Source organism: Alligator sinensis, unplaced genomic scaffold, assembly GCF_000455745.1.
Source record: "Alligator sinensis unplaced genomic scaffold, ASM45574v1 scaffold543_1, whole genome shotgun sequence".
Taxonomy (NCBI): Eukaryota; Metazoa; Chordata; order Crocodylia; family Alligatoridae; genus Alligator; species Alligator sinensis.
In genome coordinates, this window is record NW_005842055.1 from 306,553 (window position 1) to 327,390 (window position 20,838).

At 39.4% G+C, this 20,838-nt stretch overlaps 1 protein-coding gene across 1 annotated transcript in view; it reads left to right on the plus strand.

The window, feature by feature from the left end:
* The window catches only part of PCDH15 (protocadherin related 15), a 922,022-nt gene that overhangs the window by 288,883 nt on the left and 612,301 nt on the right, over positions 1 to 20,838 (plus strand). The window contains exons 5-6 of the mRNA XM_025203355.1: positions 9,418 to 9,578; positions 17,436 to 17,591. Coding sequence (XP_025059140.1) covers positions 9,418 to 9,578; positions 17,436 to 17,591 — 317 coding nt within the window. The remainder of the gene's footprint in view (positions 1 to 9,417; positions 9,579 to 17,435; positions 17,592 to 20,838) is intronic.

A 20,838-nucleotide genomic window follows, 5' to 3' on the forward strand; every position in this document is an offset into this window, starting at 1 on the left:
ACTCTTTCCTTCCTTGCAGCTTGAAGTTGGCCTTGGACAGCAGAGGAAAGATGAAATCTTTAATCTTTAATGATTATAGTGGAGAGAGAAAGACTGTTATGAAGAGATTGACCTTTTCAAAGAGAAAAGCATTTCACATCCTTGTTAAGACCCCAATTCAGGCATCTTAAACCTATTCAGAAAGGTACTTGCCAGTATGTTCCTCTGGCTTCAGCAAAATGCAAGTGTGTGTATGTGTGGGTGGGTGTGCGCATGCATGTGCACATGCATGCTGTTTTTATAGTGGTTTATTTTAGAAACAAACACATTTATATATATTTTTGTAATTGTATAGCTTACATACCCTGTGGTCACTATGATGGCTATTAAATGAAACTTTACCCCAAAATCCTAATCTGTTTTAAACATAAATAATGAATTTAATTTTTTATTCTCTCTGCATTTATTTTTCATTGGTGTTCATAGCTTGCCCAAATTTATGATTTCTAACATCTGTTCTTCACATATGTTATCTATTGCTTCAGTTTCTTTCAGGAGGTAATACTTCCACTGTTATTTCCATTAATTTTGATAAGGGTACTAAATATTTTTGCTCTTTGTACCTCACAAAAATAGAGATTCTTCTATGTTCACCAATTTATTTTTTTCAATAATAGTGCTGACCACTGTAACCTGGACATGGGACATAAACCCAATCATTTTTCTATGTTTATATTTCTTCCACCCTAACTGCCACAGAAACATTAGTAAAAATTTTGGTACTACACTCTTTTGTCCTCTTAAAGGCAATGCATCATCACCAGTATATTTTCCTGCTGCTTCAAACAGTCTGACTCCTAAAAAAGCCTGCTGCTCAAAGTAGCTATGCTGTACCTATTTTCACCTGGTCTTGTTGCTGTAGTTGTGTAATGTGGTATTTTAAAAATCTAAGAATCCCCTTCAAGAATTGTTACAGCTAAGGCCTTTTGAGGAATGGAGTAAACAACAGTATATTAGTTGGACTATCCCCAAGACTTATCTCACTAGTGACTCCAGATTCTATATTTTATTATCTTTGCACTGGCTGATAGAAAAATGAATAACTACATTTAAAAAAAATTAAATTCTAACCTTTTCAGCTCCTGCTTTGTCATTTTGACATGAATGTGCAACTGCACTCTTTGGGTTGTTTTTTTTTTAAGTCAGTGCTTCTGTTTAAAAGTATGGAACACTAGAAATGGTCTAATTTTCTATGTATTTGTATGCCTCTTGGAACAATTGAACTAGACAAAGTTGTTCCCTGAGCCTAGGATATTTTACATAGAGTTGGTAGATGTGATTTCTGTTCGCTCATTATATTTTTGCTGCTTGTCTAAAATTACACATATCTCCATGAAAAATTATAAATGCCAAAGCTCATAGTCAGCAGATGACAATTATTTAAAATAATGGTGACATGAGTTTATAGAAGGCATTCTGAGATGTAGGACTGTGACAGGCATCTTCCTGCCTGGGACTACTGCTGGGAAATAAGCCCTAACCACTGAGAGAGAAACCCTAACTTGTACCAAAGCCCAATAGTTAAGAAGAATGGATAGCTTGAAGTACTTTGAAGTACTGTGAACAAGCACTCCCCATGCCACTTTCTGCTCTCTAACTTGGGAAAGTCTAAGAGTGGGTAGCATGTACCCAGGCATTCAGTTTCATAGAACTGTTTGAGAAATGGACTTGTGGAACAGCTTGGAGTAGGAGTAAAGCATGAACCAAGTAAGTGGTCATCATCTTCTTTATTATTATTAAGAAAAATAATCCTGAGTTTGAACAATACCGTTTTTATGGGGGCTACACTAATTGCAACCTGTATGCACAAACTGCATACCTGTATATTTAGTTTGAGAGAAGGGGTGGATCACCATCACATTTACCTCAGCCTGACTTTCTTCTTCTGAGATTTTGTCAAACTGGGACCTTGTCATGATGCAGAACATGAAATGGAGTGGGGAGGAGGGCGATATTTTCCCTTAAGGGAAAAGATATACTTCTTGGGTTGGATTTGTTATGGCCATCCTCACTTGGGGGATGTTGATGATGGAGGGAGTCAGGAGGTGCAACTGAATTGTATTTCACCATCTTAACAAACCTCTGCTTTGGTACAATATTTCATCCAGAAGTAGGAAAAGCTTGTATACCGCTGCTGAACATATGGTGTTGCATTAGCTAGAAATTACAAAAATGAGAACTGTGCAGAGTGGAAGTGCTTCAGTTACATGTATACAATGGTATGAGGCAGTGTCTGGGATTCCTCCTACATTCATCTCCTTGCTAGCAATCGTGAGATCGCTCATTCCTATGGATTAAACAGTTTGGGGTTATGGCAGATTCTCTTCCATCTTCAAAAATGCTTCCCATCCTTCCCCAGTAAAGGCTCTGCAGGATAATAGTTATGGTCCATGAATATGCTAACCTCTCTATGGATTATCCACAAAAGTGTTGGAATATCCTTATCAAGAAGAGGATCCCCAGACTAATGAGTAGATCTTTTCAATGATAGTCTAGAGAGGAGCTGAAGCATCAGGTAAGATGCAGATCTGTAGGGCTTGCTTTGGCTCAAGTTAATTTTACCAAATATAGGATATTGGTACATCTCTTAAGTTGGGTAGCTAGCACTAATGTTCTGAACAAATAGGTTACAGGAACTGCTTCAATAGATAGTTGAATTACATCCAGAGACATCTTTTTTGTTGACTTCCTTCTGATTTTATTCCTTACTTTCTAAGATGGCCAGGAGAAGATAAAGGTAGAAAGAACACAGGGGATTGTGGTCCTTTTTCTAACAGCTGAGAGAAGTTTCTCTCTGCTTTGACTTATTATGATTGTCTACAGCACATTGCAGTACTCTGTTAAGATATCCATGCTAAAGCTGAGATAGTGTCTATTAATCCAGATGGAGTATCACTCTAACTGCTTCCAGTACTGAAACTTGTTTGTTCAGAGCTGTATGTAGCTCAGCTACCTTTATAGGCTACTGAAATATGGCAGGTAGACGTTTTGTCCAGCTTCAGAGAACACTGCTTCATTAGAGCTTTCCCTCTTCACGGCCCCTGTTCAACACCATGTCTTATATGAGTACAAACAGGAGAAATTATTGCAGGGGAAACCCCACCATCCTTTTGGAGAACTTGAGATGCAGGCTTGCCATTTCCATAGCTAGGGTAAAAAGTTCTTCCCTTCTGATCTTCAAATCCTGCTAGTTCTCCTTTTGCTGATGTAGATAATTGGGGTACAATTTTTTAAAGAAAAAAAAGAAGCTAATTCATCTTAGAGACTAGAAACAGAATTTGTGAACTTTCCTTTCAGCTAATGGTTGACTTTAACCACTCAGGATTGCCTTTGCTCTTGCCCTATCAGCCAGAATAACATAGAATCGATCTGTCTACCTTTTTAACTACCCATGTCTACTGTTGTTTATCTACTGGGAACTTCTTTTGTCTGCTTCCTCACTGGGGAATAAGCATTAGACTATATTACTTCCATGATGTACAGTCTCTGCTGCTTAGATGCTAAGATCACCCAGCTCATTCACTCATTCATTCTATATTGATAGCACTGATAATTCTCTCAGGCTAAATACTGTCAGCCAAAGAATTCAAAATCAGTATTCCATGCTAGGAAATAGTGTGTTAATTTCTGATGAAATCCCTTTAATTTGTATTTAAAAATCAGGAAGTCTACTGTTGTCTGGTTTGAAAATGGAATTTGACATCTTGATAATGAATGAGAGATAATGGGCAGCAAGGGATAGGTTTCAAAAGTGAAGTAGTTTATATTTGGTGTGTTTGGATAATGGGGAGCTGGTTGGAGTGCTATAAAGAAAGATGTGACATAAATCAATGCCTGCAGTTAAATAGAGTGAGGTTACACTGGTCAAGATGAGTAAAAAGCTTGTTGTGCAAGATGGCCAGAAGACAAAAGATGTACTAGTGTGTATAGAAAGAAAAGGTAATACCTTTAAAAGTGGAAAATAGCTTCAAGTATTTGATGTAGCATGAATGTGAGGACCAAGAGAGAGTTCAATCAGTTGAAGATGATGTCCAGGTGATGTCCATACCTGAGCAACAGTCAGGCTAATATTGTTCTCGAGTGATTGACAAAGCAGATAGCAGGTAGGATTTTATTGGGAGAGGATATTAAGAGCTCTTGATTTAGCTATATGGAGCTTGAGTTGACAGCTAATAACCTATGAGGTTATTAGCTGTCTGAGCTAATTAACCTATGTCAGAGAGACAGGCTAAGAAATTGTAATTTTGGCAGAAAAAGACAGGTCTGCAATAGAAAGGTAGAATCTGTCTCCTCTGCATAGAGAAGATGTATGGTGAGGTGTGTGTGGGAGTGTGTATGGTGGGGTGTGTATGTGTATATGGCGGGATGTGGAGGTGTATGGGGGGAATCTGAGGGCGTGTGGCTGTGTATGGGGGGCATAGGTTATGTTGGAGGGTTGTGTATATGTTAGTGGTTGTGGGGGCAGAATGTGGGTGTGAGGGCTGAAGGGGGGGCTATGGGGACCCCTCCACACTCCCCTCATGGTGCAGCAGCAGGCGGGATGCTCAGGGTGCAGGAGCCCAGTGGGGCACAGCACCAGCCAGCACTGCACATCACAGCAAGGGACCCAGCCTCTGCCGGGCTGCCTGTATCACTGGCACTCCCTGCCACTCTCACACAGCCCCTGCACTTGCACAGCAGGGAGGGAAGCCCCAGGCTTTGGAGCCAGCTGCCTTCCCTGCTGGGGTTGTGCAACAGCAGAGAAAAGCCTCAGGTGCTGGAGCTGGTTGCCTTCCCCACCCTGCAGCAGAAGGTGCCTGGGGCTTCCCTTCCCATGCAGTGCAGCCCCTGCAGGAAAGGCAGCCAGCTCCAGTGCCTGAAGCTTCTCTTTGGTGGTGTGCAGCCATGGCAGGGAAAGCAGCTGGCTCCAGCATGTGGGGGTCTTTATCCCTGCTGTACTAGGGTGGCAGGGAGTGCCGGTGATACAGACAGCCCGGCAGAGGTTGGGCACCTCACTGTGATATGTAGCGCTGGCCAAAGCCATGCTTCACTGGGCACCTGCGCCCTGAATGCCCCACCTGCTGCCACCACTTGCCAGGGCTGTGCACTATGGGGGGAGTGAGAGGGGTCCCCAACTTTGTGCTGCCACCACCCTCTGTTCCCCCTGGGCTTGGGCTCTGCGCTACCACCAACCTCTGCCCATGCTCTGCACTCCCTCCCAGCTGCAGCCCCACCACTGCTGCTTTCCTACCTGCTGCCCAGAACAATCAGGAGGCCAGGGAAGCAGAGCAGGTCCCCGGGGCTGCAGCAGCGGCAGCAGCAGACCTGCACAGAAGCTGTGTGCTGGCTGGACCAGGCCCTTCTACCCACAAAGGTGTGTTGCACAAACTGCTAGTTTCGTGCCCCTGGAGGCTTGTCCAATTTACCTCCAGGAGAGAGTCACACACACACAGGCTAGGTCCAACTCGAGTTTATTGTTTGCGCAAACAGATCGACAAAGGAGCTGAGTCGCTCAAAGGAGAGTCGACCCCAAGCCGTGCCCGAGGTTCCACTTTTATAGATGACAAACAGAGGGTTTTAGCGTGTCGCGCGATTATTAGCAGCCTTACAATTTCCTTATTGTTACATCTTGCCTTGCAGCTCGAGCTCAACTTGATATTGGTTATTGTTTTCTATCAAGTTTAGCACATGCGTAGTCGAAAAGCAGAACTGCGGCAAAAGGTCCTGTCGCATGCACAGTCCAAAAGCAGAACTGCAGCAAAACTAATGCCCCTTAATAACCTCTTATCTTGGTGTAACCCCAGTTCACTGAATAAGTATGGTTGCAAAATCTATGTGCTAAGCAAGTCTTAATCTATATGCAGAAGCTATTGCAAAATATGCTGAACACAACAGCGATTGCAAAGGCATAATGGCCGAACTATAACGTATTTTTACCACAGGTGGGAGCCAGGCGGTAGGATATGTTTTTGGGACTGCGTGCACATGTGGGTCAAATCACTAGGATCTAGTAGTAGAGCAATGTTGTCCAGATATGAATACTGCAAGCACGGGTGACTTGTGCCTCCTGAGTCTGGGGGTACCGGCTTCTCTCAGTGTTCCCACTGCCTGGCCGGCGAGGGCCAATCTCAGGGGGGAGCACATGCCCCCCCTGTACACCGCTACGCGTTGCCTATGACTGCAAGCTACAACATCATCTATTTTTTCTTTCTTTTCATAACTGATTTAGTCTCCCTAAAAATAACGACCAAACCCCACCCCCCCAAAAAACCCAAAGCAAACAAAAGAAAGAAAAAGAAAGAACAAACTTGGGCTTCTGTAGTAGGCAAATAGTTAGCTACAAGTCAGCTTAGGGCTTGAGTTCTGATTTTCTTTAAAGTAGACAAACTTCCTGATTCATGTAGCTTGGGTTGAAAAGATACTGAAAGCAAGGAGGTGTACCAAAATTCCCAGGGAAGGCCTTAATTTTATTGATCTCTCTCTTGTATGTAAATTGTTCTTGTTATCATTTATGAGAATTACGTTCAGTTTGATTTAATCATTTAGCAGTACCTACAGCAATGAATGCCATAGACTGTGAACAGACTAACAATTTTATTGCTTTAATGGGGTACAGTCGGCTAACAGATTGTATTCATGTGTTCATAGGTTTCATAGACATTAGGGCTGGAAGGGACCTCAGAAGATCATCAAGTCCAGCCCCCCGCCCGAAGGGCAGGAAGTCAGCTGGGGTCATAGGATCCCAGCAAGATAAGCATCTAACTTACTCTTGAAGGTGTTCAGCGTAGACGCTTGAATCACCTCCGGTGGCAGGCTGTTCCAGACTTTGGGGGGTCGGACAGTAAAGAAATTCTTTCTTATGTCCAGCCTGATACGGTCTTGTAGTAGTTTATGACCATTCGACCTAGTCGTCCGCTCTGGTGAACAAAGGTTCCCCCAGATACTGGTGGTCACCCCTGATAAACTTATAGGTGGTGATCAGATCACCCCATAGCCTGTGCTTTTCCAGGCTAAAGAGCCCCATAGCTCTCAGCCTGTTGTCATAAGGTCTGGTTTCCTGACCTCTGATCCTGTGCGTGGCTCTTCTCTGGACTCTCTCAAGCTTCTCCACATCCTTTTTGAATTGTGGAGCCCAAAACTGGACACAGTACTCCAGCTGCGGCCTCACTAAGGCCGAGTACAAGGGGAGAATGACGTCCCGGGATTTGCCTGAGAAGCATCTATGGATGCAAGCCAGCATTTTGGTCACTTTACTAGCTGCAGCATCGCATTGCAGGCTCATGATCATGTGTTTACTGATCAATTTTATCGGTTTTGTCTGCCTGCTCCGATTCCGTAGCAAAAAAAGTTAAACTGAAATAATATATGCTGTTTTTATGAAATATGTGACAAATTGTTGTTATTTAGCTTCCACTACACAGACAAAACAGTTGCAGCAGATTTAGCTGAACTGTAGCAACACTTTTCCCTTCAACCTTTTAAAGCAATATCATTGTATCATCTGTCCCCAAACTTAGAAACTGATGTGCATAAAACCATGAATGTCGCTCATTTGCACTTTATCACTTGCGGTTGCTGGTATATGTTTCTGGCTTTTCCATCCATATTTGTCATGTAATCCCTAATTATACTTACCATAGTTGTATTTATTATTTATCAGCAGTTACAGAATCCCATTCTCAACACTTCAGCAAATGACTGTGATTGAAATAACTACAGATTAGCATTATTATAATGCAAAAGTAGTTCTTTATAGCCTTTTACACACACAGGTTTGCTTAACAGAAGTACAGGTGATTTTTAAAATCATGAATGGACATAACTTTTTTCATGCTCTGAGAAACATCTTGTCAAGATCCTAGCATTTATTTGACTGCAGAATACTGGCAATGTGGTAGGATATATTATAAATACATAATACCTTTTTAGGATAATATAATTCTTCTGACACAAAATGTATAAATCAAATAGAACTGTATAAACATTTATATTAAAAATATAACTTTTATTTTTAAAAATGCAAAATACTTTTTTTCCTCCAGCTTCACCTCATGTGGATTCTTTTCCATTAAAGTTTATCTGATAAACTGATATTGTTTCACTACAGTATTAGCAAAGAGATTTTATATTGGGGATTAGACCCACAGATCATCGTTTTTAGTTGGCTTCTTTCTTTTCAGACGTTCAAGCTTTGCTAATGTTGACATTGTGAAAGGACAACCTTAACTGCTTTAAAACAAAACCAAGCAAAACAAATATCTTGCTTAAATTCCTAGGTAGATCTGTTTAAAGCTGACATGTTAGGGCAAGGTCAGTGTCACTCCTTAAGTACTCCCGTCCCTCCTGTATGCTTTATTATAGTGGTATGCTATTGTGGTCATTCTTGGAAAAAATAGGCATATGTACCTGCTGGAAGGGCCAGTAAGTAATTGACTCGTATCCCTCTATGCCCTAGTATAGACATGGGAGAGGAGAATGTGGGCCTGACAGGCACCATTATCTGGATAGCAGGTAAATCATCCATTTACCTGTTATCTTCCCCATGTTAACTGTCTTAATAATTATCTCCCATTCCCCTGGCCTGAACAGCTGCCCCTTTCCCCATTCCTGTGTACCTATGTCCCCATAATTCTTCATTGCTTCACCATGGCACTTCTCCAATCTTTCATCCCTTCAAGCTTACCTCTTTGCAGCAAGTGGTTGCATGAATAATTTCTTAAATAATTTGAGCATTTTCTAAACTGATGTTATACCAGAATGCAAAATGCTTCTGGAAAAACCAGATTTTATCAGGATGACATCTTTGCAGTGATCTGAAGGAAATACCAAAAAGGTCAGAGTTGAATTGCTCAAGCTCTTTGAAGCCGTTTTGGCTATTTGGTCATTATGTTTGCATTGTAATCTGTTTGGCTCATGAGCACTAATTTTATGTATACTTTGAGCATTGATTTTATTTTATTTTTTAGTTGAATACTATTATTGGTTTCACTTCTGCTAAGAATTGAGGTGTCATGCTTTAGTGAAAGTCAATGTTGAATAATAGAAACCACGGTCAGTTTTGTGAATAATAGATGGCCTTTTGGAGGGGTTAAGGGTGGAGGGATAAAATTGAATTCATGTTAACAGAAAACTGTGGGTGTAATCCCCAATATAAAATTTACTGTATTTTGTAAGAGTTTGTTCTGGAGCTCTTCAAAATAGTATATATTGTTTTACATAGAAGAAATGGATTGGTTAACCTCCCCCCACCCCTTCCCACCTCCCCCACACACACTTATTAAATCATAACATTTACAAATGAAAGTGTGAACATTACAATTAATGTTAATCATTAACATGTAGTGAAATTTGTTGCGTAATATTTTACAGTAATCTCACTTTTATTTTTTTTCCTTGCAGGCACTATCCTGGTGGACAATATGCTGATCAAGGGGAGAGCAGGAGGACCTGATCCAACAATAGAGCTATCATTAAAAGACAACATAGATTACTGGGTGATCCTGGATCCTATCAATCAGAGGCTGTTCCTAAACAGCACAGGCCGAATTCTGGACAGAGATGTTAGTTTTGTTTTCATAGATTTCTTTTTTTGAATCGTAGTTCACTTAGATACCATGAAAGCAAAATGTCAGTATATATGGTATATAGGCCTTTCTAGTTGCCTATTTAGGCTATGTCACGTATCTGTTAAGTAACTTTAGAAGTATTTTAATTAGTGCGGGCTTATTTATATCAATTTTTGTATCCAATGCAATGACCTGATATTTTAAGCAATGATATAGTATTTCTTTTCTCATTTCCTTCTGTTAATTTTTTTGTATTCATATCTCTAAGTGAAGTACTCCTTGGGACATATATGCAGCAGACCTATATAGGCTTATGCCTTGAATGCCTTGCATTAGGCTTATACCAAATGTCCTATGACAATTGAAATCAAAGCTGGTCTGCAGTTGAGGTAGTTAGATCTGTCCATTTGTGTGACTATTGAAAATTGAGAGAGAATTTCTGATGTGAACTTTTTTAACCTGGCCTCCATTTAGTTTTCTAATGTAAGATATTTAGCATATGGGTACCTGCTGTGTTTTTAAAGTGACAAATGCCCTTTTGCTGGTGTTCCTATGGCAGTGGCTACAGTAAAAAACAGTTGCCTTCATGTGCAACACTGCAGGAGAACTGATAATGCATCCACAGCAGTGGCAACAACTCTGCCTCAGCTGGAGGTAGCTTCTCTGCCACAGCTACCTGCCTTAGGGATAAGTCTCCCTTGGGGATTGGGTGAGCAAAGGGAGCTATCCCCACTTACCACCTGGTTGGAGATCATGCCTTTAAGGAGGCTTTGTTGCATTTTATCCAGAGTACTGTACACATGTAGACATCTCCATAATGCTGGCAATGAACATGTGTCTATAGCCTTATTTATAGACTTTCTGTTCTTAGATGGTGCTATTGTAAATGTATTTACAAAACTCCCTGCTTTACTGCCAGGGATTTGTTGTGTGGGAACTGGAAATGCCTATATTTTGACGAACAGAATGATAAGCAAGCTTTTAAAAAGGAAATGAGAATAACTGTAGTTTCCACATGCCATACACACTCTATTCAAAAGTACTTGCTAACCTGAAATTGATTTCCTATATTGGTTAATAATGGTTTGGTTGCAAATGTAAGTGCTTGATGATATAATCAAGCACTTGGTGACATCCTTCAAGGCAGAGAAATAAACAAGTCCCTTAATGGGAAACAGTTATGCAGTTATTGTAGGTTATTTATTTACTTCAGGTTAGTCATTCAGTTATTTATTTACTGGCATGTTTGCAGGTAATTTTCCAATCTGGATGCCTATTATTATTATCATCATCATCATCAATAATAATAATGATAATAATAATAATGATAATAATAGTAAATTACGGTAATTTCTGATCCAAAAGGAATACTTCTGAATAACCTTTATGTTTGAATGCCTAACCAAAGTGTAATCATGTGAGATGAATATTTTGTCCTCATGCATTTCTTTGGAAAAAGATGAAGATATATAAAATCAGAGTAAATGAGCATTTTACTGTCATATAACACCTTTATTTCCCACCATTCTATGTAGGCAAGCAGCATATAACATATATGATCTTAGTTCTTGTATTTCAAAGGAAATGCAAAGACCCCAGTGGACAAGGTTAAAGGAAAGTCCTTGCCCCATAGGCTCAACAGTGTTTCTTTCAAGTATCCATAAAATGCTGAGATGGGACTATGAGGTTTTTTAATGTAAACATTATTTTCCTTTATTTAATGAGCATTGTAGTTTCTACTAGCTCATGAAGCTTGCATTTAGAAAGTGAAAACCAGTGAAGTTCAGAACTTTTACATCAAAATCTGAAACTATATAAGTCTTTCCTGTTTTGTTTTTTGTTATGTGAACTCTGTGTCAAAATGATCTTTAATAGTTTGCATTCACGTCTTGTGAAACATACTAGTTTTGGTGAAGTTTCAGTTTGGGGATTTTGAGGGGTTTCATTTGAAGTCAAAATTTAAAAAGCAGAATATGGGTGTTCAAGTATCCAGTGGAAACTGCAAGCACCACCTGATTTATTTATTTTAGGTGCAAATTTATTTTTATAGTACTTTTTGTTGTCCTCCTCAGGTTACTTCAATTTCTATTAGGGCTGTGTGAAGCTTTGGTCCCTGATTTGATTTGGCAGAGATTTGGCACAATTCTATGGCTGAATTTCCAAATCAAATCTCTCCGAATTGAATCAGAACCCTCAAATTGGTTTGGAAAGATACAGAGATTGGGACATAGACACAGCTTTAAATTATTTTTCTACATACCTCTAGGTAGTAGAAACTTGTGAGTGCTGCGATTCTGGGGCAAATGGAATGTCCCACAGGAGTGTGGGGGGCTCCCCAGTGTGCTCGGAGCAGACCCAGAAGTGGACCAGAAGCACTTCCGGTCCACTTACAGGTCTGCTGGGGAGTGTACGGGGTGGGGCGTGCCCCCTCTGGTTCGGTGACTGGTGCCTCTTGGGTCTGGGTGGGGGGGCACCTGGGATCCCCCTGCGGCTGAACCAGGAGAGCACGGGGAGCCCCCAGCATGCTCCCCAGCAGACTGAGCATGTGGAGGAGCCCCCCACACTTCTGTGGGACGCTCCATGTGCCCCAGCATTGCAGCAATCATGAGCCGCACCTCCTACCTCCGGGTATATAGAAAAAACTTTTAAAGCTGTATCTGTGTCCAAATCACTGATTCTCTGAATCAGCATTGAGTCTTCAGATTTGGATTTGGCCAAATCGAATCAGGGACAGTGATCTGAATCAATTAATCGAATCACTGTCCCTGATTTGGGCCGAATCCAAATCTGAATCAAATAGGGCCTGCTTTGCACACCCCTAGTTTCTATCTCCATTAATCTCTTTCTCCTCAAATTGTTCTTCCTTCTGATGTGAATAAAGCAAGGCCTTACTAACTTTTGTCTTAAACCTGCTTTTTTTTTTCTTTCTCAACTGTTTGACAATTTGCTCTTCACCCACACAAGCTGTGTTCTACCATAAAATAAAAACTAGAATTCTATGAAGGAATCTGAAAGTCAAGTTATGGGGCAAAGTTAACACACCAGAGGGCAGGGAGCAGATACAGGCCAACCTGGACAGGTCGGATCAATGGGCGGAACACAATAGGATGCAATTCAACAAAGATAAATGTAAGATACTCCACCTAGGGAGGAGAAATCCCCAGAACACCTATAGGTTGGGGGATGACCACCTCAGCAGCTCAGAGGCTGAGAGAGATCTTGGAGTCATAGTTGACTCCAAGATGAACATGAGCCGGCAGTGTAACAAGGCCATCGACAAAGCACCTTATCATGTACTAGCAGATGCATGACCAACAGATCGAGGGAGGTGATGCTCCCCATCTATGCAGCATTGATCAGGCCGCAGTTGGAGTACTGTGTCCAGTTTTGAGTGCCGCACTTTAAGAGGGAATCTGGAGAGGGTTCAGAAGAGGGCCACTCACATGATTAGTGGCCTCCATGAAAGACCCTACGAGGGGAGGTTGAGAGATCTGGATCTCTTCAGCCTTCACAAGAGACGGCTGAGGGGAGACCTTGTCGCTGCCTATAAGTTTATCAAGGGAGGACAAGAGGGAATTGGAGAAGCGCTATTTACCAGAGCACTCCAGGGAGTAACTAGGAATAATGGGTGCAAACTAGTGGAGAGTAGATTTAGGTTAGACATTAGGAAGAAATGGTTTACAGTGAGGGCAGCCAGAATCTGGAATGGGCTTCCAAGAGAGGTAGTACTATCACCTAACTTGGAGGTCTTCAAAAGGAGGCTTGAAAATCACCTGGCTGGGGTCATCTGACCTCAGTCCTCTTTCCTGCCAGGGGCAGGGGGCTGGACACGATGATCCTTTGGGGTTCCTTCCGACTCTACAATCTATGAATCTATGAAACAGTTCTGCAAATTATGTTTTATATTTTCCACATTCTTACAGCCATGATTAGCAAGCAGCACATCTACTAAGTGAGACAAATGGGATCCTTCCCTCTGGCCAAGCCTGCAGGAGCTCTGCTAAGCTTCTCTCACCTATCAGTCATTCACTCTATATCTTACCTTCTCTCCAAACCTCAGGTAGACAATGCACTATGGAGAACATCTCATCTGAGGAAGTTTTAACATGCCATCTTTTTAACATACAGTCAAATAACTGGTGCTTCCTTTTGTTATACATATTTTTAAAAAATAAGTTTTTAAAACCTTGTGGTTAGCTTATTTTAAGAGAATTGGATCTTCTTTTCAGAATTGGATCCTTTCAGAGGAATGGATTCTTCACTGATTTAAGTGAATTTATGAGAATGGGGAAGAAACAAAACAAACAAGCAAACAAAAAGCCTCAAAATGAAAATGTTGCTTGACAAAGATGAAAGTAAATAGAATTAGAACTACCAATTAGAATTAGAAATAGAATTAACCCCGAAAATTCTTTGCTTCCCCCAGTATTGTAATATATAAACTAGCACTGTGCTACTTTACATTTACTGTCTATGTCCAAATGTCAAATCAGCAGGTGTTTTGAAGTCAAATTTAAATTTAAACAATAACTGAAGAAAAGTGAAGACATAATCATGTTCATGGTCCTTTACCACATGCTGTTTAACAAAAGTGACACATTTCCTGTTTTTTCCTCTGCTAATAATTCTCAGCTAAGGCTTGACAATCCAGAAAATCAGTTATCCAAGTATTACCTGTCACTTCCTTTTCTTATGAAGTCTTAATGTCTTTACATGCATTTGATAGGAATATGGTTTCAATTATTTAAGGGTGGCCTGATTCCTTTCTGGATCATCCCATGAGAAACTGTTTCTACAGACATGAATCTTTGAAGAGCTTTGCTGATGTAAGCCAGCTTGAAAAAGCAAATAAGAACAAGATCTTGCGATATTTAAGTAGCAATTACTACTTGGCACTCAAAAGATTTATTTCCTTATAAATTTAGTCTTTAAAAATAAAATAATGTTATGCAGACTACTATTTGACAAGTGAATATGCTCTTGCTTACAGTTCATTGCTGAGACAGTTCATGGCTAGACATAATTTAAGGAGTAGTTAGCTTGTAATCTAACAATGTTGGTCCTTTATAAGCTAATTAGTGCCAGTAGCTGATGTTCAAAAAATATTTGACATTTATTAGGACAAATATTAAAAATTGTTCATAAAGGTCATATGTTAGCTGCAAATATAATTCAAGACTATGACAATTGTTGCAGTTATAAGGGTTTTGTTATCCCTCACAGTTCTGTGCCTGGGTATATACAACAGAGTACTTCTGTGCCATCACGGTGACTAAGATTTTTGTAAAGCTATTTCTCTTAGATTACAGCGTCATTGGGTTTAGGCATTATGCAAACTTTTTTTTGTCTTGCCCACACTTTTTCTTCTTGAATGACTACAGCCCTTTAAATAGGAAAAATTTTAACCAGTGTATACCAACATTATTAATTCAAGTAAATTCATAGATTCATAGATGGTGGTGCTTAATCCAATGCGAACTGTGTTTAAAGGATTTCTGGGAAAAAGATAACATTTTAACCTTTGACATTAGCAATTATATGAAGACTGATGGCAAAAAAGGAGTTTAGGATTTTGGAATCGGTTCGGATTAATTGTGCTCAGAATTACTTTTTTGTTTCCAGAAGCATCTCTCTGGATGCTGTCTGTTACCATCTCCTTGTCAAAATTAAATGAAATGAATTAGTATACTAAATAAAGTGATTTATACCCATATATATAACAAATATTTATCTAGGCTTAAATTATAGATATACCTCAATCACAGTCCTCCCTTTGGAAAAATAGAAATATGTTTAATTAAATGTCTGAAAATAAACATATTCAGGCTTACATAGTTTGACAGATGCAGCAAATGTAAATATTGAGAGCCCTGCCTCCACTACCAGATTTCTAACCTTTAGACACTTATATCAAAGAACTCATAGGTGGTTAGCCACGTTAGTCTGAAATCAGGCAGAAAGTAAAGCACCTTAAAGACTAATTGGTTCAGAGAGGCATGAGTTTTTGTAAACAACAACCTACTTTGCCAGGTACCATCAAGGAACTGTTAGTAAAAGTGTCTCATCAGAGCTAACCTGCCATGGAAAAGAATAACAAAGAGTAAAGCAAGTTATCTTTCTGTTATCCAGTACTCAAAGATCAGTACCTATGGAATAATAGAAAACTGAAAATGAACATTGGCAGAAATCTTGCCTCCAGTGTTGGAGGGCCGTGTTTGCACTGATTTTCTGATTTTATTGAATTTTAAAAAAAGAAAGAAACTTTTCAGAGATGTGAATTAAGTTATAACATTGTGACATTCAGCTTTGGATTTTGATTATATATATAATCTATTTCTCTGGATAGATAAAACAATATACTGTTTTAGAGGAAGTAGCGGAAGTTTGAGTAGTTGGCTTCAGCTGATTTGGCATGATTTTTGTCTGTCTACTTCTAAGCTGCTGTACCTATAAACTTGTAACAGACACCCCAAATAACTTGAGCAGTTCAGTATGACCTACCATAAGCAGGTACAATTTAAAACTACCATACTTCTTTCATTGGCCTTAAATTCTGTATCACTTAAATTATTCCCATGTGTACCTTGATCTCTAAGTTACTCATGAGATATAGTTTAGAAATTACAATCCTGTTTTTATTTATGGTAAATGTTATCATTAGTTTTCAGTGGACCATTCCTTTGGTTAGCTAAGTTACCCTAATCAAGGAAATAAAAGAAAATTAAATTAGACTAACTACTTTACAGCTCTAGTTTGACACACAATCTTTAATTTTTTTCCAAGTTTCATAAGCATTTTAAATTTTCTAAATTCTTCCTAATCTACTTAGTTGTGCTACTGCTGACATATTTATTACCTTTCTATACAGTAGAAAGGGCTCCATTCTCGTGCAAGATTACAATGTGTATATTATATATTAGCCACAGGGAATTCTTTCTTACTTTCGCTAATCATTCATTAACTTTAGGATTTATTGCGGGCAAAATTCAATCAGTACTTCTTGGAGCTGAAGGAAAGCTGGACTTTGTAGTGTCTACCTTTACTAGTCACCAGTTGCCTTTTAAATTTATGAGTACTTGGCAAGTATAAATGGTATCCTAGTTACTTGATCTTCTTTCTCTAAGATCCATGACCTTTTAATCTGACTACAAAGAAGCAAAAATAGATTAGACTTTGTGATGGAGGTGGTTCATTGCATAAGTGTCTTTCAGTGTTTAGAAGATGGATATTCTTATGACAGTCTCTCTCTCTCTAATGACTTCCAGCAAGGGATCAGTGACTAACAGTGACTAAAAAAAATAGTCTTATCTTTACTTTTCATGCTGAAATATGTAGGAGCATGCAAGCAGACTTCACAATCCATAAGATGTGCTTATAAGAGGAGTGTTTGTAATAAAATGTTGCTAGGATTAGCTTGGGGTGTTTTGCTCAGGCCAGTGTATCTAATCCATGTTATATACCATTAAATATAAAACAGAGAACTTGACTTTAGTAACTATAGGCCAGGACTATACCCTTATACAACAGTACTGGAGGCACTGCTGAGAAATATGCCACTCCTGCTCCACATGGGCCAAACCTGAAAATGAGACAATAAAGTGACTCTAAGGTTGTCCCCAGTGATAGTGCTCTCAGGCCTGCTTAGGTGCCTCATGTCTGGGTTTGGCATGTTCAGAAAGGAAATGGGCATGTGTGACTTACTTCTCAGCAGATCACCCAGAAAAGCCACAGAGACGTCATAGATACTCTAAAGGCAAGATAAGCTTTTTCCTCTGAAGGCTACTCTCTTGTAATTGCACCTCTGTTATATGTGCTGTTTTAGAAAAAATGTATTTTTTTCCCCATTTACAGCCACCAATGTCCATCCAATCGATTGTGGTCCAAGTCCAGTGTGTTAACAAAAAAGTTGGCACCGTTATCTACCATGAAGTACGAATTGTTGTGAGGGACAGGAATGATAACTCGCCTCGTTTCCAGCAACAGCGATACTATGTGGCAGTAAATGAGGTCAGCTTCAATTAATATTTCTTTTTTGGGTTTTGTTCTTTGTGTATAGCTTATGGTTAGCAACCATTATCACTCAGCCTCTTAAATTTTTCATTTAAACAGCAATAAATGTATTTGTTAAAAATCTTCAGTTTATGTTATTTAGGAGATGTATGACATGTTTATAACATTGGTGTTTTAGTAAGCTATTACTTTGCAAATGGAGCAAAAAGTTTGGCACATTTTTTCAGTAAAGAGCTTGTGCTGTTTAAAGCCTTAAGGAGCCATTCACTGACGAAACCAGACACTGGAGTTGGATCATAATGAGTAAAACATCAGTTTATGACCAATAAAGCATTATTAGATACATAGTTGAGAGGTTATACCACAGGAATTGAATATCGTCATTGTATAATAGTCTCCTACTAAGGCATAAATGCATCGGGGAAAATGAAACATTTACGGCAAACAAATGTGAAGGAAAAGCCAAGAGTCATGTTTGCTTGAGAGAAACAATTTTTGAATGAAAGTTATTCTCTTTGGCCTGTTATACTTTCCTTCTCTTTATGCCCATTTTCACTATGGGGACATATGTACTATGAAACTTCAGAGATATTTTACCCTAGCAGTACTCTTATGCTTCACTGTAGTCCCACCCATCCTGCTTCGCAGTTCCCCTCAACTGCTTTTGGCAAGAGATGGAGCATTCTTCTGAGCTAGATTTACTGCCCATTTTCACTTCAAACTCCCTTTTTATGTGACTTTTGCCTTTTATCCATTAATTTTTTTCTTGTTTTTTGTTCCTCCTATTCTTTCCCTTTGGAAAGAAAGAAAAAAGGAAGAATTCAAAGAATGAGAACTCTGGGCTTGGTTAACATATTTTTCTCATGCCCCCAACCAATTTTACTTTACTATGTCACAAAATATAGCCTTTTGGGTGACTTACTCTATATTGTCTTACCTATTTCCCTTCTCTTCACGAGGGGCCTAGAAGTGCTTTTCTTCATGTTCCTTTTCAGTCATGGGAATTAACTAGTTAATTAACTAGTTAAAAAATTAAAGAAATGGCTAACTTTTAACTTTAACTAGTTAAATTTTTCAGCTGTCAACTTTTAACTTTAGCTAGAAGTTACAAGTTAAAAAAAAAATGAAAAATGGCTTTCCCAGAGTTTTTCCTGACACAGCCACTCTCCAGGACTTGCATGGAACAATATTTCCTTATTGAAACTCTAGGACTTCTTGTTTAAGAGACAGAGTAGTATACCTTCCTGTTAGATGGTTTCTTAAGAACTACAAGTCCCAAAGTCCCTTAGTTCATGCTGGGATTTTCTGTGCATTTGCAGAAGTCAACAGGACAGCCAGTTGGCTGCAGGAGAGGGAACAAGCACAAGCAAGACATTGATCTCAGTAAGAGTGGGAGCAAGTAGTGAGGGTGAAGCAAATGATGACTTTTTAAATTTTAACGAAGATCAGAATCAGCAGCCCAGGGCCCAAGAAACTGAACATTACTTCTCATCTGTGAGAAACTTACCTGAGATGTCATCTACTATGAAAAAACCTATTCATCCATTATAACACAAGCATTCCCTCATCTGCCCATGTAGAGCAATTGTTCAGTAGTGGGGACTTAGTTTTGGAAGACAGAAGAGGAAAATTGTCAGAAGTAAATTTTGAAATGCAGCTTTTGCTGAAGTACAAGCATGTTTAAACCGTTTCTGCTACGCAACTGAACATTATTTTTCTCATTTAAACTGATTTTCTCATTTCAGTCTCATTCTGATTTTCAGACACTTTTATTATTTCTAATTCAGATGTATTTCATACCCTTTTGTTACCTTTTGAGCAATAAAATTTGTAACAACAGAGGTTTGCTGTGGAAACAGCTTTCATTTGTCACCTGGCTATGAATATCTCCTTTCTGTTATTCTGGTATGACTATATGATGTATTGACTTTTATGAAGTACTTCCATGGAGAGGGTGAGAAGGATCTAACATTACATAGGTATTGGTAAATTATTACTCTGAAAACTGTATGACAAGTATAACATTGTTTTCAGGTAAAGCAGGGTGAGTTCCAAGTAAATTAGTGTGCTTCTGTGTTCTTATGGAAAAGAAACCCACTCATTGCATTTGAAAATGAAAAATGATGCTAAGAGGCAATTCACTGTGTTTCATGCATTTCTCATGAATCAACTTAACTTTTAACTAGTTACTCTCTTTTTAACTTGCCTTTCAACTAGTTGAAAGTGGAACTATTTAACTTTTAACTTAAGTTAATTTTAAAGGCTGCTAACTTTTAACTTTAACTATTTACATTTTTCATAAACTTTTCCCATGGCTGTTTTTACTAAGTATCATATAGTTTTTGCTGCAAAACTGAAGGCAATGTTTGCCAGACTAATAGTAAAGCAGTTTCTTATTGTTTAATAGCTACTGTAAAAAGCAGAGAGGAGAACAGTATTTTAAATAATGACATAGAGTTAGCAAAAATATACAAGTATCTTATATTCACATATCTGTGCCACCACTGGGGAAAGATGAAATGTTTTTTCTTCTTGCCAGCTGGAATCCAACTTTAATGAGATCCTTTATTTCAGTCTATCACTGTTATAGTTGTGGCTCCTGAGAAGGCATCACTGTGCCCTTCATTAGTACTCTTTGGTTAATATTCTCATTAACTTAAAAACATGTTCACAAACTTTCAGACTTTATTGAAGGTTTTAGTTGAGTGAATTTTTATTAATGATATTGTTGATTATCAGCAAAACAGACTCTCTATATCCAATTTCAGCAACGGGAATGATTTTAGATTTTTTTTTTGGTTGCACCTGCTTTTCTTTTAACCATATTCAAATCTAAGATGAGGTCTCTCCCCTCCATCCCCTCATCAGCATGGCAGGGAAGCCCCTCATCTTAGATTTGCACACACAGCAGAAGAGTGGGCAGGTGGTCCTGCAGCCCTGAGCCGGGTTGGGACCAGAGTCAGACCCACAACAGTCTTCTTTCCTCCCTTCTGCTTGCCCTCTGCAGCTTCTGCCCCCTGCCTCCTTCTCCCCACTCCCCACTTACTGTCAGACACAGCTCAGTTCTGGCTCAGTCTGTACTGCCTCTTAGGCATGAAGAACAGGAAAACTCCCTCCCCTGCCCAGCCAGTCTCCAGTGCCACCACCTCTGTTATATGACCCAGCAAGGGCTGTATTTCTATGTGCTGGAATGACCTGGCAGGGAATAGAGTCAAAGCAGTATCTAACAGAACTTGGGGGGGGG